Below are 24,127 nucleotides of genomic sequence, written 5' to 3' on the forward strand. Positions count from 1 at the left end.
GAAGCTGCAACTCGTAATACTAAAATTCTTTAATCTGGATGCAAATTTTAAATATTTAATAACCTCCAAACACTATCCTGCAAAGTGAAAGGCAAGAGTTTCCAATTTATCTTACTAATTGGACACATTTTTAATTAGGAAAAGAAGTTGTAAACTAGATCTTTTCACTTTGCTCTGATTGCCACTAATTCTGAACATCACACAGTATTCCCTGACATTAATACGCAAGCTGTGTAGTAACTGCTCCAATAGAAAATGCTTACCTTCAGCACAAGCTTAATTGTATTTAGATCATTGCATTTTAAAAGGCTCGCAATTCCTTTGGAAAGTTCCTCATGAACGGTCCGATCTCTGTATGACTGTGCTTTAAACACATACTAAACAAGAAAAAATGATGGAAGTTTAGCACATGGATAGCATAATTGTTGTAGCATGTATATTTATATTTACAGTATAACTAATATTTAAGCCCCGATTCACACCGATTCGACTTGTCATTCGATATGGCAGTTCAAATTGCATGACAAGTCGCACCCAATGATTGGCAATAGAACTGCTCTAATGGGTGTGACTCCAACTTAATAAGAGTTGCATGATTTGAAAAGTAGTTCCTGCACTACTTTTGGCGATTTCGGGTGCGACTTGCATAGACATCTGTGCACGAAGTTGCACAGATGACTTAGAAGTCACACTGACATCAAGTGAAGTCGCATGACTTCAAAGTCGTAGTCATTGTGAACCCCGCTTAGTCTGGGTAAAAAAAACAAAAACATATCCAGTACATCTTTTCAATCTTTGCATGCTCCATGTGCTGCAAGTATAGAAAAAAGACATTGATCCTGCTATAAACTAGTGTGCTCCTAATGTCCTACAGTGAGCTGACAACACTGTTTCTGCTGCACTGAAATCCCTCCCCCTTACCTGTTATCCAGAGTTGTACTCAATTCAAATACTCAACTGCCAAGTGGATCTGGTGTTGTTTTGCTGTGATCTCCTTCACCACTGCCACATAATTTGTCCTGCATCATCATGATTGTTCTTGGTATCATCAGGTGCTGGTTGCCCCCTATGGTTCAGACACCCTCCCTCTGATGATGCACCCTAGGCCACACTCATCATCTGCTGTGAATGGAAAGCGAAGCATCCTGGGATATGTGACATACACATCCCAGGAGACTTCAGGGCAGTGGAGACATCATTCTGAGTCCCAGATAAACAGCGGGCAGACCAAAAAAATAAAGTGCACATACTCAATTCCTTTCATAACTTAACCCTGCTATATGTTTCTGCTAATTGCCTTACCTTACCTTAATTACCTTAATGTTTTAGGCTCCCTTCACACCACTGCATTGCACGTCTTGATGTGTTGTGGTGTCGTTCATTTCAAATGCACCACACTCCAACACTACACTAGTAAATCAGTACCATGTTGTGATGTATTACATTAGAAAAAAAATATATTTTTTTTTTGCCTGCTCTGGTGCATTGGTAACCCATTCAAAGAAATGGGCTGCCTAATTGCACAGTGCGCTAATGTGTGTACCAGGGGCGGACTGACCATTCGAGCACTCGGGCACTGCCCAAGGGCCCGGGGTCAGTAGGGGACCCCATGAAATGCCCCTGGTACCTTTTTTAGGCTTTTTTGGGTGTGCTTTGAGTGTGGGCAAGGACACAGGGGCCCCATGATCCCCTATTGCCCGGGGGCCACATGAGTTGTCAGTCCGCCCCTGGTGTGTACAGTTTAGCACTGGAGCAGACAGGTTTTAACCCACACTAAAACAGCATTTCAAAAATGTTTTTCTTCAGTGTTTCTAATCATAATCCAAAGTGCTTACCTTTACATAAGACTGGACATAGTGTTCCAGCTGTTCCTCCTGGCATTTAGCTACGATGTCCGTAAGGACTCTAGAAAAAGATATAGATGTATGGTTGATAATTTAGGGCATAAAACTAAAATTGATTATTGTGCCCCATATAAAAGAGCTGAATTCAGAATGATATGGTCATTGTAGTAGAAGTATATAGGACTGTAAAACATTAATGGATTGGTCATATAAATCATATAAAGCTATAAAAAAAAACAAGAAAAAAGAAAACAAGAAAAGCAACAATAAACAGCTATAATGAAAAAACACTTTGTTGGAGTATTGCTAGCAGTAAACCAAGGTGTATGGTAGTATGTAGTATACACTGTATATCTATATACAGTATATATATATATATATATATATATATATATATATATACAGTGGGGAGAATAATTATTTGATCCCCTGCAGATTTTGTAAGTTTGCCCACTTACAAAGAAGTGAAGTGTCCATAACTTTTATCATAGTTGTATTTTAAATGATAGAGACAGAATATCAACAAAAAAAATCTAGAAAAAACACAGGATACTGTTATAAAATTAGTTTTAGTTCAATGAGTAAAATAAGTATTATGGCTCCCACCTACCAACCAACAATAATTATGGCTCCCACACGCTGGCTATTTGCTCATTTGGTACACAGATTAGTACTGGAAATTTAAGAAGGTGCTCCTAACAACAACTCGTTATGTGTATAAAAGACACCTGTCCACAGAATCTCTTTCTTCCTCATTATCATGGGCAAAACCTGTAATGGGCAAGAGCTGTAAAGGATGTCAGGGACAAGATTGCACAAGGCTGGAGTGGGCTACAAGGCCATCAGTAAGAAGCTTGGTGAGAAAGAGACAACTGTTGGAGCAATAATTTGAAAAATGGAAGAAATACAAAATAACCATCAGTCACCCTCAGTCTAGAGCTCCATGCAAGATTTTGCCTCATGTGGTAAGGATGATCATGAGAAAAGTGAGGGATTAGCCCAGAACTACACGGGAGGAGCTTGTTAGTGATCTAAAGGCAGTTGGGACCACATTTACGGAGCAAACTATTGGTAACACAATACGCCGCAGGATTGAAATCCTGCTGGGCTCACAAGGTCCCCCTTCCTTAAGAAGGCACAGGTACAGGCTCGTCTGAAGTTTGCCAATGAACATCTAAATGATTCAGAGAAGGATTGAGAGAAAGTGCTGTGGTCAAATGAGACCAAAATTGAGCTCTTTGGCATTAACCCGAAGAGAAATGCTGACTATGACCCTAAGAACATCATCCCTACACTCAAGCATGGAGGTGGAAACTGTCAGGGCAGGGGCCGAGGAACGGACAGGCAGGCCTAACAATGTAACGCACTGGCTGACGACAACCACTACCCACAGACCTAAGTCCCTCAGGGCGCGGAGTCTAAGTCCCAGGCTGCCCTTCACCAGGGCCCCTGATGGTGGGGATGGACTTGACGCAGCCAGGAACCAGGTCGCGGCCCCCGAGACACCTCAGCTGCGGTAATGGCCGCCGCCAATGGCGTGTAGCTGGTGGAAGAGACAAAAGAGTAGTCAGACAAGCCGGGTCAACACCAACAGGACAAAACAGTACTGGACAGCAGACGAGAATCACAGGTCACGAGCCGGGTTCAGCAACAGAGGGTCAGATCAAGGGAGAATACAAAGAATAGTCAAGTCACAAGCCGAATCAGATACCAGGAGAGTCACGAGAGTCAGAACAGAGTAATAGCAACACCAAGACACAAGACACAAGTGCAAAGAGCATGTGCGGGCCACAGGCTTATATGTCATCAGCCACACCCCTCTGGGGGATGGACCACAGAGACCTGAAGACATAAAAGGATTCCCATCATGCACAGCAGAATCCAAGATGGACACCAGCACATGGAGTAACATAACCTCAGGGAAAAGGTAGGACCTTGACAGAAACATTATGCTTTGGGGATGTTTCTCTGCTAAAGGTACATGCCGACTTTGCTGCATTGAGGGGCAAATGGATGGGGCCATGTATTGTAAAATCTTGAATGAGAACCTTCTTCCCTCCAGACAGAACACAGATGATGGGTCGTGGATGGGCCTTCCTACATGACAATGACCCAAAACATACCACCAAGGCAACAAAGGAGTGGCTCAAGAAGAAGCGCATTATAATATTTGTATCATGTGTTTTTTCTGGATTTTTGGTTGATATTCTGTCCCTGTCATTTAAAATACACAAAATTATAGACCCTTCATTTCTTTGTAAGTGGACAAACTTACAAAATCTGCAGGGGATCAAATAATTATTTTCCCCGCTGTGTGTATTTATATATATATATATATATATATATACACAGGTGAAACTCAAACAATTAGAATATTGTGCAAATGTTCATTTATTTCAGTAATGCAACTTAAAAGGTGAAACTAATATATGAGATAGACCCATTACATGCAAAGCAAGATAGTTCAAGCCATGATTTGTCATAATTGTGATCATTTTGGCTTACAGCTCAGAAAAACCCCAAATCCACAATCTCAGAAAATTAGAATATTACATGCAATCAATAAAACAAGAATTGTACATAGAACAATATCGGGCCTCTGAAAAGTATAAGCATGCATATGTACTCAGTACTTGGTTTGGGCCCCTTTTGCAGCAATTACTGCCTCAATGTGGCGTGGCATGGAAGCTATCAGCTTGTGGCACTGCTGAGGTGTTAGGGAAGACCAGGATGCTTCAATAGCGGCTTTCAGTTCTTCTGCATTGTTCGGTCTCATGTCTCTCATCTTTCTCTTGGCAATGCCCCATAGATTCTCTATGGGGTTCAGGTCAAGCGAGTTTGCTGGCCAATCAAGCACAGTAATCCCATGGTCATTGAACCAGGTTTTGGTGCTTTTGGCAGTGTGGGCAGGTGCCAAGTCCTGCTGGAAAATGAAGTCAGCATCCCCGTAAGGCTCGTCTGCGGAAGGAAGCATGAAGTGCTCCAAAATCTCCTGGTAGACGGCTGCATTGACCCTGGACTTAATGAAGCACAGTGGACCAACACCAGCAGATGACATGGCTCCCCAAATCAACACAGACTGTGGAAACTTCACACTGGACTTCAAGCATCTTGCAGTGTGTGCCTCTCCATTCTTCCTCCATACTCTGGGGCCTTGGTTTCCAAATGAGATGCAAAAGTTGCTCTCATCAGAAAAGAGGACTTTGGACCACTGAGCAACAGACCAGGTCTGTTTTTCTTTAGCCCAGGTAAGACGCTTCTGACGTTATTTGTTGTTCAGGAGTGGCTTGACAAGAGGAACACGACATTTGAAGCCCATGTCCAGGATCCATCTGTGTGTGGTGGCTCTTGATGCACTGACTCCAGCCTCAGTTCACTCCTTGTGAAAGTCCCCAACACTTTTGAATGGTCTTTTCCTGACAATCCTCTCCAGGCTGCGGTTATCCCTGCTGCTTGTGCACCTTTTTCTTCCACACTTTTCCCTTCCACATAACTTTCTATTAATGTGCTTTGATACAGCACTTTGTGAACATCCAACTTCTTTTGCAATTACCTTTTGAGGCTTTCCCTCCTTACCGAGGGTGTCAAAGATAGTTTTCTGCACAACTGTCAGGTCAGCAGTCTTTCCCATGATTGTGATTCCTACTGAACCCGACTGAGACACCATTTAAAGGCTCAGGAACCCTTTGCAGGTGTTATGGCTTAATTAGCTGATTAGAGTGGGACACTTTGAGCCTAGAATATTGCACCTTTTCACAATATTCTAATTTTCTGAGCTTGTGGATTTGGGGTTTTCATGTGCTGTAAGCCATAATCATCACAATTATGACAAATCACGACTTGAACTATCTTGCTTTGCATGTAATGAGTCTATCTCTTATATTAGTTTCACCTTTTAAGTTGCATTACTGAAATAAATGAACTTTTGCACGATATTCTAATTTTTTGAGTTTCACCTGTATATTTGGACACAGGCATAAAGTATTTTCATACTTTTTCCTTTTATGCCACCAGTATAAATTAAAATGAAACAATCCAAATGAATTTGAAGTGCAGAATTTCAGCTTTAATTCAAGGGGTTGAACATAAATATCAAGTACAAATTTTTAGGAATTGCAACCATTTTTATACACAGTCCCTCCATTTTCAGGGGCTCAAATGTAATTGGACAAATGAATATAATCATACATCATCCTGCTTGGAGTTTGCATGTTCTCCCTGTGCCTGCATGGGTTTCCTCCGGGTACTCTGGATTCCTCGCACACTCCAAAAGACATGCTGGTAGATTAATTGGATCCTGTCTAAACTGGCCCTAGTATGTGTATGTATGAATGTAAGTTAGGGATCTTAGATTGTATGCCCCTTGAGAGTTAGGGACTGATGTGAATGTACAGCGCTGAGTAAATTGAGTACAGCACTCAGTAAACTGAGTATGTAAAGCGCTGAGTAAATTGAGGGCGCTATATAAATACCTGAAATAAATACATAAATAAATAAAATGTTAAAATGTAAATTTTTTAGATTTTGTTGAGAAACCTTTACTGGCAATGACTGTCTGAAGTCTGGAACCCTTGGACATTACCAAAGACTGGGTTTCTTCCTTTCTGATGCTTTGCCAGGCTTTAACTGCAGCTGTCTTCAGTTGTTCTTTGTTTGTGGGTCTTATTGCCTTTAGTTTTGCCTTCAGCAAGTGAAATGCATGCTCAATTGGTTTGAGATCAGGTGATTGACTCGGCCATTGCAGAATATTCCATTTCTCTTCCTTCAAAAGCTCCTGGGTTGCTTTTGCAGTATGTTTTGGATCATTGTCCATCTGTACTGTGAAGGCCGTCCAATCAACTTTGCTGCATTTGGCTGAATCTGGGCTGACGGTATATCGCTAAACACTGCAGAATTCACCCGGCTGCTTCTGTCTTCTGTCACATCATCAATAAACACAAATAAACCAGGGCCACTGGAAGCCATGCATGCCCATGCCATCCCACTGCCTCCACCATGTTTCACAGATGGTTGTGAGCTTTGGATCATGAGCTGTTCCAAGCCTTCTCCACACTTTTTCCTTCCCATCATTTTGATACAGATTAATCTTAGTTTCATCCGTCCAAAGAATGCTTTTCCAGAACTATACATAAAACCTGTACCTTTAGTGTAAATTATTATAGTGATACAAGATAATACATAAATCTATTCAAGTGACAGTTGTAAGTGATTAGTGCAATACATATTTCCAAAATAAAGTGGCACACAGTGATTCCCTATGCAGGAAAAAAACCACCATATACATAAAACTGATATCCACATCAACCAGTGATTTCGCATATAGATGGCACACATAATTCTTCTAAGGCATGCTCCTATGTTTTTGCAGGTGGTGAGAGATATCCTAAATGGCAGGTGTGCCCGCTCACCTTCCCCCTGCGAACCACAGGGGCCACAACGCTTTATGGGTCTCCCAGGATCCTGTATGCTCCTTTCCTGGATACAGATAGCTCAACCAATCTCAGTAGCCTTAACTCCACCTTCAGTTATTTCTCATAGACAGACGGTACTGTATATACCCTTATACATTCGTGTTATCGAGATCATGCAACAGGACAAAGCTACGAGGGGCATGGCATAACGCGTAGAAGCGACGTGGTGATGCACTTCCGGTCCAGCGCCATCTTGCTACACCAGAGTGCTTTCAGTACACCCTAGAGAGGTGATACACGCTGCGAATTTTCTTCCCTGGAAATTGTGAGTTTGTACTTGGCGGTTTTATCTATATTAAATCTAGTATGCAGTTTTACACTATGGAGGATCTTTGTGTTTCTGTTGCATGATCTCGATACCACGAGTGTATAAGGGTGTATACAGTACCGTCTGTCTATGAGAAATAACAGAAGGTGGAGTTAAGGCTACTGAGATTGGTGGAGCTATCTGTATCCAGGAAAGGAGCATACAGGATCCTGGGAGACCCATAAAGCGTTGTGGCCCCTGTGGGTCGCAGGGGTAAGGTGAGTGGGCACGCCTGCCATTTAGGATATCTCTCACCACCTGCACCAACATAGGAGCATGCCTTAGAAGAATTATGTGTGCCATCTATATGTGAAATCACTGGTTGATGTGGATATCAATTTTAATTTCACCTGTATATGGTGGTTTTTTTCCTGCATAGGGAATCACTGTGTGCCACTTTATTTTGGTAATATTTATTGCACTAATCACTTACAACTGTCACTTGAATATGTATTATCTTGTATCACTATAATAATTTACACTAAAGGTACAGGTTTTATGTATAGCGCTACATCACTTTTATACCATAATACTTTTGTCCGTCTTAGGGCTCGTTCACACTTGGCTGTTTTACCAACGCTTGCCAAATGCCCCTATAGCGTTTGGCAAGCGTTGGTCCGGCATTTGTGGAGCATTTTTTAACGCTCGGCAAACGCTCCACAAATGCTCTGCAAACGTCACATGCGCAGTTTAGTGGCGGTTGCTAGGCGTTTTCCGAGCGTTAATAACGCCCCACAAATGCCTATAATACAGTTTGAGTGGTGTTACTGCTCCGCAAACGCCCCGCAACCGCGTCGCAACCGCACCGCAAACGCCGGCCGGGCGTTTGCGGAGCGGCACCATAGACGAGAATAGGAGGCTTCAAAGCCTCCTGACTCGACCAGAGGCGTCTGTTTTGCCGCGACGCAACGCGACGCGATGCAAACGCTCCCGTTAGAACAGCACCATGTGCTGTAATGTGCAGAATTGGCAGAGGCGTTTGGGAAGCAGTAAAAACGCTTCCCAAACGCCTCTCTGCCGCCTGCACACAAGGCTAGTGTGAACGTAGCCTAAAGGGGAGGATTGGATGTTAGCAGCTGTGTGTGTTTTTTCAGGCATAGCAGTGCAGGAGGATTTACCAAAAATTTTCCAGAACTGGTCTGGCTTTTTTAGATGTTTTTTGGCAAAGTCTAATCTGGCTTTTCTATTCTTCAGGCGTATGAATGGTTTGCACCTTGTGGTGAACCCTCTGTATTTGCTCTCGTGAAGTCTTCTCTGGATTGTAGACTTTGACAATGATATGGCCTCCTCCTGGAGAGTGTCTTTCACTTGTCTGGATGTTGTGAATGGGTTTTTCTTTACTATAGAGAGGATCCTGCAATCATCCACCACTGTTGTCTTCCGTGGATGTCCTTGCCTTTTTATGTTGCTTAGCTCACCATTGCGTTCTTCTTTCCTCAGAATGTACCAAACTGTTGATTTGTCCACTCCTAATGTTGCTGCCATCTCTCTGATGGATTTGTTTCATTTTTGAAGCTTTACAATGGCCTGTTTCACTTGCATGGACAGCTCCTTTGAACACATGATGTAGGTTCACAGCAATAGATTCCAAATGCAAATGCAGCACTTAGAATAAACTCCAGACCTTTTACCTGTTTAATTGATGAAGAAATAATGAAGGAGTAGCCCACAACTTTTGATTCAATTGTCCAACTACTTTTGGTCCCTTGAAAAAGGGGGATGGCTACTTTTAAGAGCTGTAATTCCTATACCCTTCCTCCAATTTGAATGTACATACCCTCAAATTAAACCTGAGAGTGTGCACTTTCAGCCCATATCCTTTATATAACTATAGCTTGAATACGTTTTGGTAAATACCTGAAAAACCTAAAATTGTATATACTATAATGCCAAAAGTATTGGGACGCCTGCCTTTACACGCACATAAACTTTAATGGCATCCCAGTCTTAGTCTGTAGGGTTCAATATTGAGTTGGCCCACTCTTTGCAGCTATAACAGCTTCAACTCTTCTGAGAAGGCTGTCCACAAGGTTTAGGAGGAATGTGTCTATGGGAATGTTTGACCATTCTTCCAGTACGCCATTTGTAAGGTCAGGCACTGATGTCGGACGAAAAGGCCTGACTCGCAGTCTTCACTCTAATTCATCCCAAAGGTGTTCTATCAGGTTGAGGTCAAGACAGTCAAGTTCCTCCATCCCAAATTCGTTCTTCCATGTCTTTATGTACCTTGCTTTGTGCACTGGTGCGCAGTCATGTTGGAACAGGAAGGGACCATCCCCAAACTGTTCCACAAACTTGGGAGCATGAAATTGTCCAAAATGTCTTAGTTTGCTGATGCCTTAAGAGTTCCCTTCACTGGAACTAAGGGGCCAAGCCCAACCCCTGAAAAATAACTCCACACCATAATCCCCCTCCACCAAATTTTACACTTGGCACAATGCAGTCAGACAAATACTGTTCTCCTGTTCTCCTGGCAACTGCCAAAACCAGATACGTCCATTGGATTGCCAGACAGAGAAGCAAGATTCGTCACTCCAGAGATCACATCTCTACTGCCCTAGAGTCCAGTGCCGGCATGCTTTACACCACCGCATCTGACACCTTGCATTGCACTTGCTGATGTAAGGCTTGAATGCAGCTACTCGGCCATGGAAACCTATTCCATGAAGCTCTCTATCCACCGTTGTTGCACTAATCTAAAGGCCACATGAAGATTGGAGGTCTTTAGCTACTGACTTTGCAGACAGTTGTCTACTTCTGTGCACTGTGCGCTTCAACATGTGCTGACCCCGCTCTGTCATTTTACGTTGCCTACCACTTGGTGGCTGAGTTGCTGTTGTTCCCAGTTCCTTCAACTTTGTTACAATACCACTAACAGTTGACTGTGGAATATTTAGTAACAAGGAAATTTCACGGATGGACATATTGCACTGAGCTCCTGAGAGTAACCCATTCTTTCACAAATATTTGTAGAAACAGCCTGCATGCCTAGGTGCCTCATTTTATACACCTGTGGCCATGGAGATGATTGGAACACCCAAATCTAATGATTTGGAGGGGTGTCCCAATACATTTGGCAATATAGTGTAAATACACTACTCAAAAAAATTAAAGGAACACTTTGAAAACTCATCAGATCTTTTATGTCCCTGCCGGCGGTAGCCTCTAGCGTTCCACAGACCGGAATCCCCCAAGGAATCTAAGTCCCAACCTGCTTGTTCACCAGGGCCCCTGATGGTGGGGATGAACTTGGAGCAGGCCGAGACCAGGTCGCGACCCCTGGGTTCACCCAGCAGTGGTAGAAGCACCACCGGAGGTGTATAGCAGGTGAGAGCCTGATGTGAGGAGGTAGCGAGAGCAGAGTCGGGCAGGCCAGGTCGGTAACGGTGGAGGCAGAATGGTACCAAAACAGAAGACAGAAGGATAAATGGGTCACAGAAGATCAGAACGTGCAGGATTAAACAGGAGAATGGTCAGACAAGCCAGGGATCAGAACAGGAGACAATCAGCAAATCAGGGTCAAGCAGGGCAATCTCAATACAGGAAACACAGGATACAGGTAAGACCATACGGCAATTAGAACACAGACCTGTCCTGTTTTGCCCTGCGCCCTGATTGGTGCCAGCTGCGCATCCGCGATTGTGTGCATGCGTGACTGCCGCTGCCGTCGCGGGTGCCCAGGTCCCAATGCTTGCTAGTGCGGCTGGGCATACCGCGCATGCGCAGACCCGTGCGCGATCGTGGCCAGATTTGAGGTCCCTGACAAGATCTCAATGGGGAAAAATATCATGCTGGATATCTATACTGACATGGATTGGGTAATGATGGAAATGAAAATTATCTGCCTACAGAGGACTGAATTCAAAGACACCCCAAAAATCAAACTGAAAAAATGATGCAGCAGTCCAGTCCATTTTGCTGAAATTCCATTGTAGCAACTCAAAATGGCACTCAGTAGTTTGTATGGCCCCCACGTGCTTGTATGCATGCCTGACAATGTTGGGGCATGCTCCTAATGAGATGACGGATGGTGCCCTGGGGTATTTCCTCCTGGGCAGACTGAGGTGCAACCTGGCACCATTGGATGGACTGAAACATGATATCCCAGATGTGTTATATTGGATTTAGGTCAGAGCGTGGGGGCCATTCCAAGGTATCAGTTCCTTCATCCTCCAGTAACTGTCTGCATACAGGCAGCAAACATTCTCCACGGCTTCTCCAGATCTTTTCACGTCTGTCACATATGTTCAGGGTAAGCCTCATCTATGAAAAGCACAGGGCACCAGTGGTGGACCTGCCAATTCTTGTATTCAATGGCAAATGCCAATCATGCTCTGTGGTGCCGGGCAGTGAGCACAGGGCCCACTAGAGGACGTTGGACCCTCAAGCCACCCTCATGAAGTCTGTTTCTGATTGTTTGGTCAGTGACATTCACACCAGTGGCCTGCTGGAGGTTATTTTGTAGGGCTCTGGCAGTTCTCATCCTGTTCCTCCTTGCACAAAGGAGCAGATACCAGTCCTGCTGATGGGTTAAGGACCTTCTACGGCCCTGTCCAGCTCTCCTTGAGTAACTGCCTGTCTCATGGAATATCCTCCATGCTCTTGAGACTGTGCTGGGAGACACAGCAAACTTTCTGGCAATGGCACATATTGATGTGCCACCCTGGAGGAGTTGGACTGCCTGTGCAACCTCTGTAGGGTCAAGGTATTACATCATGCTACCATTAGTGACACTCATCCTACCCAAATTCAAAACAAGTGAGAAACAGTCAGAAAAGATAAGTAGGGAAAAACGTCAGTGGCCCCTTTCTGTTTTTGGGATCATATCATATTCCAAGAGTTTAATTGACTTGATGCTACACTCTGATTAAAAAGTGTACCTTTAATTTTTTGAGCAGTGAATAACAATACAAGGTATGAGCATATGGTCTTAAATGTTAACCTGCAACCAGAAGGACCAAACTCTACCAAAATTGGTAGGGCATCCTCTCTGTTTTCTGAAAAGTAGAGTAGCATTGACATAAGAACGAAATATGCCAAGAATTGCAGGAAAGAGTGTGGAGTGGTTGCGGAAATGTCAGGAATTGACAAGAGTTTGGGTGATGCCATTTCCACGTATCCACCAGGCCCAATGACCTAAAGCAAAGGGGGTATGTCTATCTGTAAAGAGGGAGAGATTGGAAGATAGAAAACATACAATCCTTCACCAATCCATATACAAAGAATTCAGGGAAACTGGGCTACAAAGAGTTCCTGCATGAAGGACTTGCATTGTTAAAAGGATGCATATATCTGTGTGTGTACATGTACTACTCCTGGTCAATATATATAGCCAGGAAGAGCAGGTGACTGATATATACAATACAATCTATACAAATTCATGCTCCAAAGACATGCTGGTAGATTAATTGGCTCCTGTCTAAAATTGTCCCTAGTATGTGTATGTATGAATGTGAATTAGAGACTTTAGATTGTACGCCCCTTGAGGGTTAGGGACTGATGTGAATGTACACTATATATTTAAAGCGCTGTGTAAATTGACGGTGCTATATAAGTACCTGAAAAAAAAAAAAAATAGGTAAACCTATTTGTTACTAGGCAGAATAATTTGACTGTAATTTCTTCTAGGTACAAGTATAGTCAGCTCACTATACTGAGTGAGCTGTGATCATCTAGTGAGGTCTGCTTTGTGTGCTTGGGTTCTGCTGGTCTGGCTAGCTTCCTCTGTATCCAGGAGACTGCAGCTGTTTCTGGATGATAGGCAGGGAGCTACACTATATTGCCAAAAGTATTTGGACACCCCTCCAAATCATTGGATTCAGGTGTTCCAATCACCTCCATGGCCACAGGTGTATAAAATCAAGCACCTAGGCTTGCAGACTGCTTCTACAAACATTTGTGAAAGAATGGGTCACTCTGGAGCCCTGATGAAGTTACGTGACTTGTGACATAACATGTAGGACGGACGTGTGGTGACGTCATTTCTGGTATGGACAGCAGCTGGTACTACCAACCACATACTCCTTGCAGTCTTGTTGCAGTGAGTGCCTGTATGGGTCTGCGGACCCCATTTTTACATGTGAGTAGGTTCTCTGTGCATTTTTTACAATAAAATTAATTTGAACTTGCTACACTATGGGAAGTTCTCTTGCTTGATCCTTCATGTGAGAATATTGGAGGAGAAAGAGATCTATGGTCATGCCCTTATTAAGGACATCTGAGTTACGCCTGGGTGTGCTTGCCATGGAGAGTCCTTGGTTTGCTTACTACTGAGATTCATCTTGATTAAGATAATCGGTCTGTGTATATGCCTTTTGACCCCTTTTGGGTCGCAGTTGGAAGGTGAGCGTGCACACTAGCTGGTGAAGGATTGCCCGTTTGCAGTGATCACGGATGTCCCACAGCTTGTGTTGAAGATTCACTGGTTTTGTTGTTTTTGGGACTATTTATTAATTTGTCTGTAATATATATATCTCTCTCTCTATATATATATATATAGATATAAATATACTGTATATCTATATATATATAATATACATAATTGTATTTATTTATTGACCACTTATTCACTTGATGGTTCACATCTTATTATTGTGTGCAATTATCTTTTACCACTGTTGCTATTTGTTACACTCATCATTGCTTCCACACTTGTTGCTTCTATAGCATTTATTATATTAAAGTACCTGGGTTATATTTCCACTCTGCACATTTTTTATTCTACGTTTATTGTTTATTAATTAGTGCACACCTTAATAATGTATACATTTACCATTTTTGGCCACATTTTTACCCCTGTTGTTATTTGTTACACTCATCATTGCTTCCACACTTGTTCCTTTAGCATTTAAGTCCACTCTGCACACAATTCTATATTTATTTACCTATTTATTAAGTAGCACAACACCAATTCACATTTATTTAGGTTGATAGGTTGCCACCTGTGCAATAAGTCCATCTGAAATTTCCTTGCTACTAAATATTCCACAGTCAACTGTTAGTGGTATTATAACAAAGTGGAAGCAATTGGGAACAGCAGAAATTCAGCCACCTAGTGGTAAGCCATGAAAAATGACAGAGCGACTTCAGCAAATGCTGAAGCGCACAGTGAGCAGAAACAGCCAACTGTCTGCAGAGTCAATAGCAAAAGACCTCCAAACTTCATGTGGCCTTCAGATTAGCACAACAGTGCATACAGAGCTTAATGGAATGGGTTTCCATGGCCGGGCAGCTGCATTCAAGCCTTTTATCACCAAGTGCAATGCAAAGCATCGGTGTAAAGCATGCCACCACTGGACTGTACAGCAGAGGAAATGTGTTCTCTGGAGTGACAAATCACACTTCTATGTCTGGCAATTCGATGGAAGTGTCTGGGATTGGTAGTTGCCAGGAGAATGGTACTTGCCTGACTACATTGTGCCAAGTGTAAAGTTTGGTGAAGGGGGGATTATGATGTGGGGTTGTTTTTCAAGGGTTGGGCTTGGCCCCATAGTTCCAGTGAAGGGAACTCTTAAGGCGTCAGCATACGAAGACATTTTGGACAATTTCATGCTCCCAACTTTGTAGGAACAGTTTCAACATGACTGTGCACCAGTCCACAAAGCAAGGTCAATAAAGACATGGATGAGCGAGTCCTAACCTCAATAGAGTACCTTTGGGATGAATTAGAGTGGAGACTGCGAGCCAGACTTTCTCATCCGACATCAGTGCTTGACCTTACAAATGCGCTTCTGGAAGAATGGTCAAACCTTCCCATAGACACACTCCTAAAACCTTGTGGACAGTCTTCCCAGAAGAGTTGAAGCTGTAATAGCTGCAAAGGGTGGATAAACTCAATATTGAACCCTACAGACTAAGACTGGGATGCCATTAAAGTTCATGTGCGTGTAAAGGCAGGAGTCCCAATACTTTTGGCAATATAGTGTATGCTGATAGCAGCATGAATATTGATACAGCCTTAGCCTATCCCAGAGAGAGCAGGCCCCAAGGCATGCTGGGCAACTGTATATATTTTATGACCGCACACTGCTTTGGGTCTTTCCTGGCTAGGATTGTCCAAGCCTGGGAAAGGGCACATTGTCCTCAGGTGGGCTACCTAAGGGCCTGCATTGCTGAATCCCAGGTTCTGCTATGCTGACTGAGGGGCTGTCTGCTAAAGATCTTGTCTGGTATCATGGAGGAAAGTGTACATTGTCTCTTGGGCCTTGAGAGTACAGACATCCCTGAGGATCTTAGAGACTGAGTGCTGTTTAAACCCTCTGGTGCTAGGAAGTCAGCTGCAGGTTTAGCAAAGGGAATACTGGATGGTTTTCTGAAGAGCTTGTCCTTCTGCCCACTACTACTTAAAAGGACACTGCTCTGGGCTCTAAAGAAGTTACTATTGCTACTGCTTGAAGCTGAAGTCCACCATTTAATTCAAGCGTTGACTAACTTGATATAACTTGTTCTGAAGATTAGTCAAAGTACCCAGTGTACATAGTTCCTAATCTGGAGCATCTAACTCATCTCCCTCATCCCCTTCCCTATTCAACAAAATAAAAAACAAAAACAAAACAGCACCCCTATACTGGTTATTGGAGAAATGAGTGAATGAGCCTATGCGCCTGGCTGCGAAGCAAGGTATTTGAGGAGGATCTGGACAATATTCCAGTGACTCCTATGGGAGTATCACTACATAATGCTGTGAAAAAAGAGGTTAGAGAAGGTAAACACTGTTCTTGGTCACTGTTCTTTCAACAATGTGGACTATCCTATTCTACAAGTGTACTGTTAAAGGCCTTCATATTTTTACTACTTGGATTCTATACCTCAGAACTTTATTAGAAATGACATTGATATATCCTAAACTCCTTTCAGCCATAAACAGAGTGAAAAAGTCAATAGGACAGGCAATGCATTACTAGACAAAAAATTAGATCAGCTGGTAGTCTGTTTCCGGAGTCCTACTGGCTCTTCTGTGCTCTGTCTATATTCCAGGATTTGAAAAAGCTTTCTAAGAAATTTACTAAGGGCTAAGCTTTTCATTGTGGATTGATTGTTCCACTGGATTGGCGGCTACTGAGGCCTTTGGCTGAGGGGTCCACTCCATCCATGGATGAATCAGGTGCTCGGGTTGTCTTTCATTGGCCTTATATGAAGTCATTAATATCACCAACTGACCTGAGCTAAGGATTGCAGAGGACTCCAGTGGAAGCATGGCTGCAGAGGAAGCTTGTGTCCAGAAGAGGGATCCTGATTCCATGCTGTTTGGCAGATCTACTTAAAGGGGCTCCCTACAGATTCATATTCAGCTTAATGCGCATATTTTATGCACATCTGGTGAGTGAGCATTTCTTACAGTCTTTCGCACGGATTAAGTCACATAGTTTTACTGGAAGTCACTAGAGCAATTTAATTGTATGGAGCACTAATATGCTGACCTGACCTCGTCAAGCCAGCACAAATCTATGAACACTTTTTGGATAATAGACTATTCACAAGACCACATTTATGTTTGGCGCCCTCCATAGCGCTACATTCACTTATGTTTATTTGTTATAACCGGGATTATTGATTATTATTGAATTTGAAGTACACTTTTATTAATTTTTTATATAGTATTTTATAGCGCTGCACCGTTTCTATATTTTTGTATTAATTCACAGAAAACTGTGAATGAATGACACGGCTGTGTGGGTGGAGCCTCACACAGCCATGCTGTTTTTAATTTGTGACAGTGGGTGCAGGGAGAAGATGCCCTGCCTGCTGTCACAGAGAAGGGGGGATCAGGAGGGAGAGATAACAGGAGCTGGAAAATGTTTTATATTCCACCCTAAATATGGGTGGAACATGTAACATGTCCCAAAGGTGAACTTAGACTTTAAAATATCAAACCACTTATACATTCCAATAATGAAACAATCTTACCTGGTAGTTACAGTGATGACATCGTCCTCATTGATTTTTGTCAGAACATTAAAAAGTTGATTGAACAAAACAGGGAGAAAGCTCATGATCATGTGGATCTTTTCAATATTCAGCAGGTTCTAGGAAGAGAACAAAGATATCCTAAAATCTCTGACTAAATGTAAATGTAAATTTCTTTAGAAGTTTCTGTTTAGATTGAGTACCTGTTTTGACTAAGTGGAAAGGTGCAGCTTACTTGACTGTTCAAACACCTATATGACTATATCTATTTATACTGAAAACTTAGTGAAATCTCAGATTTTTAGACACAACCCCTAATTGCAAGATTGTTCCATGTCCTATCACAATGTTCTAGTTTTATTCTTAAAGTGGAACTTCACGCTCTCAATCAACATTGACTACCCCGAATATCAAAGTGAAAAAACGATGCAGCAGGCTTGTTCATTTTGCTGAAATATCATTGCAGCAACTCAAAATGGTACTCAGTAGTTTGTATGTCCCCACATTTTTGTATGCATGCCTGACAACATCGGGGCATGCTCCTAATGAGACGATGGCTGGTGTGTTGGGGTATTTCCTCCCAGATCTGATCCAGGGCATCACTGAGCTCCTGAACAGTCTGAGGTGCAACCTGGCAGCTTCAGATGGACCAAAACATGATATCCCAGAGGTGTTCTATTGGATTTAGGTCAGGTGAGCGTGGGGGCCAATCAAAAGTGTCAGTTCCTTCATCCTCCAGGAACTGCCTGCATACTCTTGGCACATGAGGCCAGGCATTGTCCTGCACCAGGAGGAACCCAGGACCCATTGAACCAGTGTGGGGTCTGACAATGGGTCCAAGGATTTTATCCCGATACTTAATGGCAGTCAGGGTGCCATTGTCTAGCCTGTAGAGGTCTGTGCGTCCCTCCATGATTATGCCTCCCCAGACCATCACTGACGCACCACAAAAACGGTCATGCTGAACGATGTTACAGGCAGCATAACATTCTCCACGGCTTTTCCAGACTCTTTCACGTCTGTCAGATGTGCTCAGGGTGAACCTGCTCTCATCTGCCAAATACCAATCAAGCTCTATGGTGCCAGGCAGTGAGCACAGGGCCCACTAGAGGACATCAGACCCTCAGGCCACCTCATGAAGTCTGTTTCTGATTGTTTGGTCAGAGACATTCACACCAGTGGCCTGCTGGAGGATATTTTGTAGGGCTCTGGCAGTACTTATCATGTTCCTCTTTGCACAAAGGAGCAGATACCAGTCCTGCTGATGGGTTAAGGACCTTCTATGGCCCTGTCCAGCTCTCCTAGAGTAACTGCCTGTCCCCTGGAATCTCCTCCATGCTCTTGAGACTGTGCTGGGAGACACAGCAAACCTTCTGGCAATGGCACATATCGATGTACCATCCTGAAGGAGTTGGACTGGCTGTGCAACCTTTGTAGGGTCTAGGTATCGCCTCATGCTACCAGTAGTGACACTGACCCTAGCCAAATGCAAAACTAGTGAAAAACAGTCAGAAAAGATGAGTAGGGAAAAAAAAGTCAGTGGCCTCCACCTGTAAAACCATTTCTGTTTTGGGGGGTTGTCTCATTGTTGCCCATCTAGTGCACCTGTTGTTAATTTCATTAACACCAAAGCAGCTGAAAGTGATTAACAACCCTCTCTGCTACTTAACTGACCAGATCAATATCCCAGGAATTTAATTGACTTGATGGTATACTCTGATTAAAAAGTGTTCCTTTAATTTTTTTTTAGCAGTGTATTATATTTACTTGTTTAAAACTATCTTTTACATTTATTCATTTACTTTTTAGTTTCCATTCCTAAGCAAATGATGTCATATATCCCAGAAGTCTTCAGGAGTGGAGGAGGGGTTTTCTCAGCTACAGTCAGGTCCATAAATATTGGGACATTGACACAATTCTAACATTTTTGGCTCTATACACCACCACAATGGATTTGAAATGAAACAAACAAGATGTGCTTTAACTGCAGACTGTCAGCTTTAATTTGAGGGTATTTACATCCAAATCAGGTGAACGGTGTATATGTGCCTCCCACTTGTTAAGGGACCAAAAGTAATGGGACAGAATAATAATCATAAATCAAACTTTCACTTTTTAATACTTGGTTGCAAATCCTTTGCAGTCAATTCCAGCCTGAAGTCTGGAACGCATAAACATCACCAGACCCTGGGTTTCATCCCTGGTGATGCTCTGCCAGGCCTCTACTGCAACTGTCTTCAGTTCCTGCTTGTTCTTGGGGCATTTTCCCTTCAGTTTTGTCTTCAGCAAGTGAAATGCATGCTCAATCAGATTCAGGTCAGGTGATTGACTTGGCCATTGCATAACATTCCACTTCTTTCCCTTAAAAAACTCTTTGGTTGCTTTTGCAGTATGCTTTGGGTCATTGTCCATCTGCACTGTGAAGCGGCATCCAATGAGTTCTGAAGCATTTGGCTGAATATGAGCAGATAATATTGCCCGAAACACTTCAGAATTCATCCTGCTGCTTTTGTCAGCAGTCACATCATCAATAAATACAAGAGAACCAGTTCCATTGGCAGCCATACATGCCCACGCCATGACACTACCACCACCATGCTTCACTGATGAGGTGGTATGCTTAGGATCATGAGCAGTTCCTTTCCTTCTCCATACTCTTCTCTTCCCATCACTCTGGTACAAGTTGATCTTGGTCTCATCTGTCCATAGGATGTTGTTCCAGAACTGTGAAGCCTTTTTGTAGATGCCGTTTGGCAAACTCTAATCTGGCCTTCCTGTTTTTGAGGCTCACCAATGGTTTACATCTTGTGGTGAACCCTCTGTATTTACTCTGGTGAAGTCTTCTCTTGATTGTTGACTTTGACACACATACACCTACCTGCTGGAGAGTGTTCTTGATCTGGCCAACTGTTGTGAAGGGTGTTTTCTTTACCAGGAAAATAATTCTTCAGTCATCCACCACAGTTGTTTTCCATGGTCTTCCGGGTCTTTTGGTGTTGCTGAGCTCACCGATGCGTTCCTTCTTTTTAAGAATGTTCCAAACAGTTTTTATGGCCACGCCTAATGTTTTTGCTATCTCTCTGATGGGTTTGTTTTGTTTTCTCAGCCTAATGATGGCTTGCTTCACTAATAGTGACAGCTCTTTGGATCTCATCTTGAGAGTTGACAGCAACAGATTTTAAATGCAAATAGCACACTTGAAATGAACTCTGGACCTTTTATCTGCTCATTGTAATTGGGATAATGAGGGAATAACACACACCTGGCCATGGAACAGCTGAGAAGCCAATTGTCCCATTACTTTTGGTCCCTTAACAAGTGGGAGGCACATATGCAAACTTTTGTAATTCCTACACCGTTCACCTGATTTGGATGTAAATACCCTCAAATTAAAGCTGACAGTCTGCAGTTAAAGCACATCTTATTTGTTTCATTTCAAATCCATTGTGGTGGTGTATAGAGCCAAAAATGTTAGAATTGTGTCGATGTTCCAATATTTATGGACCTGACTGTAAGTGCTTCCTCCTACCTGCATGCCTGAGCTAAGGGCAGATTGATTCCAGGAAGTAAATGCTACATGAATCATTTGCCCTTACTCAAGATGGCCACAAAAAGAAATGATAGGGGGTGTTTTTCAAAGTGATTTCTCAGCAAAATAAAGCATGAAGACATGGATGGATGGGCGAGTTTGCTTTAAATATTAAAGATAAACAATTAGCGCTTTTGTTTTGTGGTTCCCAGATACAGTGTAGTTCCACTTTAAGATACCTTATGAACTGAATAAGGATAAAAACTGTTTAAAGTGGCACATTGCTGAAATTTAGCAGATTTTATATTTTTTATTGTGTATGGTCAAAATGTGAAATCATATATTCATTTCCACATTGTATTTCAATCTTTTTTAGCCTACTCTTTTTACTCTGAATATCTTTAAATATGTAAAGTTACTTTGTGAAGATCCCCACATTTATTACCTTTAATTCTGTGACACGTATTCACTGCGCACTCTGAGTACGAATTGCCGTGTAACACATTTCACAGAACCTCCATTCTGAACTACAGAGGTGCTGAGAAGAGGAGTTTAAGGAGGTGGGGTCAGTGCAGGAATCACTGCTTGTAGGCATCAAGGTGCCATGGGATATGTAGTCCTTGGAAAATGAAAGTAAACAGCAGAGGAGAAGCTGTAAGCCCTGGTTCACATATATGTGGCCATGCGGGCCGCGTTTTGTGCAGCCATGAGAGTCCATTCATTTGAATGGACTCCCGTGCCCCGTGACACACAGAGAAGAAGTCCCTGCACTTCTTCCGTAAACACAGCCCGCACGTGAACCTCGGTTCCCAGTAAGATTGCGGTTTCCAGTGTGGGCGGCGTGCCATTAGAACTAATGGCATCCGCCCGCCGGTCCGCATTTCTCTGTGCGGGTGGTGCGGCTGCACGGATTTTCATGCGGATCTGCAGCGGTACCACCCGCACAGATGTGAACCTAGCCTAAATCAAGCAGGGATTCCAAGAACTTGTGGAAAGAGATGGCCAGCAGACAGTCAGCACTCACAACATAAAAGGATATTTTTCAAGTAAGCTTATATTGGATCATCATTATAACTGTTGTTTGTATTGTTATTACAATGCTAATGTTAAAATGTAAAGTGTATTCTGTGACCATAGATTTACTTTGAACTGCTCCATGAAGCACAGTAACAAAAACTATATACATAAGCAAATCAATGACATCAACGTGCCTGTAAAGCCAAGTATGACTAAAGGCAAAACATTTTTTTTAGCTTTGGAAAGACTGGAGAGGAATTAGAACACCAGTCAGTTTTGTATTGCTGTCTGTCTCCAGTTAAGATGATTCATCATATTTGTCCTGTTTACCATTATCATTGAAAATGAAAGTAAAAAAAAAAATCCCAAAATTTGGGTTGTTCCCAGAAAAGTAATAGAGGGGAAATCTTCCAATGGGGACACTAGTTCTGATGACCTGGGGGTTCCCAAGGATTTCTTTTAATTTGCAGGGATTTCCTCTCACTTCCTGTCTGTCAATGGGGCAGGAAGTGAAGGGAATTCTCTTCAATGGGACACAGATGGCAAAAAAAATGGCAGGGGTTATAACCCTCCCGTACTCTATCCGAAATGAAAAATAAAAAGTTTTGCCTATAGTTCTACTTTAAGTGAAGTAGGGAAGGGTTAGAAGCCCTATCAGGTTCCTAACCATCTGTGCCCCACTGGGTAGAATTATATTTACTTCCTGTTCTGCAGACACAATAGGATGTAAGGAAATCTATTCCAAAATAAGGAAATACCTCCTTAGACAGTTGTCACTGAAACAAGTATACCCATTTGAAAAGTGCCCATCTGTTCCTGTTCCAACCAAAACTAGATAATGTTTGATTTGCCTATGCTGTAACAGTGTTTGTGCATTGAGTGTGTGGCTGAAATGCCTAACTTTGGGTCTACTACTCTTTTTGATATTTGCCTTTTTGCAGATGGTTGGCAAAAATAAACCTTCATGTTAACTGGGCACTGCTATGGTTGTATGAAGTCTTTGCTATGACAAAAACCTCGTAGTTGAAGAGTACCCATGGAGTCTATAGTACATACAGTATACCCAAAAGAGAAATGTTACCAATTTTCAAACTAACCAATGTCATAATGACATACTAATAGGGAAATAAGATGCAGTTTGATACCTGCCCAAAACAATGTTGTAATACATAGTAAGTAATGTATGGTCCATTATTTAGCAACAAAAAGAGGGTTTGGTAAATTGGAAATATATCTTTACCTTGCAAGAAGCCAGAAAATGTGGAGATGGAGGCTTTGATAGTTCAACTTTATGGCATTGCTGGAAAAAGGTATTCAGATATGGATCCTAAATTAACAAAAAAAAAGCAAAATCTTAATGCCAAGGACTTTCAGAAATCCCAGTATATTTTACAGTTAACAATACTCACCTGAGTATATACTGTTGATACAACAAATGTTGACACTTTAAAAAGTTGTTTTCCTCCATCTACCCATTTCAGGTCACTCACTGTTTGCTGCCACAGAAATACAAAGATATTTTGTGATGTTTATAGGCTCTGTTGGTGTAATGGTTGTCCCTAAAAACCAAGCTCATTAGAGTTCTATGCAAAAAACAAGACATTTACAGTATACAATATAGTAGAATGATTGTTATTACCACAAATCACAAGCTTCTCCCACATCTCCAACATTTTTTTCTGGGGCACTTAAATAAAAAATGTCCCTGTCTGCATGTCCTATTTGCATATTTTCATTTCTATTCAAGGCAATAGAAGCTTGCATACAGTGTTCTATGTATAAACCTGCTCCAAAGAAACAACTAAAAGGTAAGAAATGTTTTAATTATTTTAGGTATGTTGTGTAATCAGGAACACATACACTTATAGTGGGGGTTTCTCAAATCTGATTGCAGAAGTGAAAATACACTTTAAAACCCAGCCAACTTTCAGCTTAATTGAGCTAAATACATTCCAGGTGCATCAAAACAAAAGGTATGCAGAGGTTTACCTTTTTTTATCTTTAAGGAGTAGTATGAGCTGAAATGTCTGTCTTCTGCCAGCATTTTGTAGAG

The 24,127-nt window shown here is 42.3% G+C and overlaps 1 protein-coding gene across 4 annotated transcripts in view; it reads right to left on the reverse strand.

The window, feature by feature from the left end:
• DOCK10 (dedicator of cytokinesis 10) overlaps nucleotides 1-24,127 on the reverse strand; it is a 385,846-nt gene that overhangs the window by 97,658 nt on the left and 264,061 nt on the right. For all 4 annotated transcript variants that reach the window (XM_089672577.1, XM_089672576.1, XM_089672575.1 and 1 more), the window contains exons 22-26: nucleotides 23,484-23,570; nucleotides 23,315-23,401; nucleotides 17,529-17,647; nucleotides 1,836-1,905; nucleotides 264-377 (exon numbers count right to left, since the gene is read on the reverse strand). In XM_089672577.1, the coding sequence (XP_089528703.1) occupies nucleotides 264-377; nucleotides 1,836-1,905; nucleotides 17,529-17,647; nucleotides 23,315-23,401; nucleotides 23,484-23,570 (477 nt within the window). The remainder of the gene's footprint in view (nucleotides 1-263; nucleotides 378-1,835; nucleotides 1,906-17,528; nucleotides 17,648-23,314; nucleotides 23,402-23,483; nucleotides 23,571-24,127) is intronic.

The sequence above is a fragment of the Staurois parvus genome, unplaced genomic scaffold, assembly GCF_062004578.1.
Source record: "Staurois parvus isolate SC_StPar_1 unplaced genomic scaffold, SC_StPar_1.0 ptg000131l, whole genome shotgun sequence".
NCBI lineage: Eukaryota > Metazoa > Chordata > Amphibia > Anura > Ranidae > Staurois > Staurois parvus.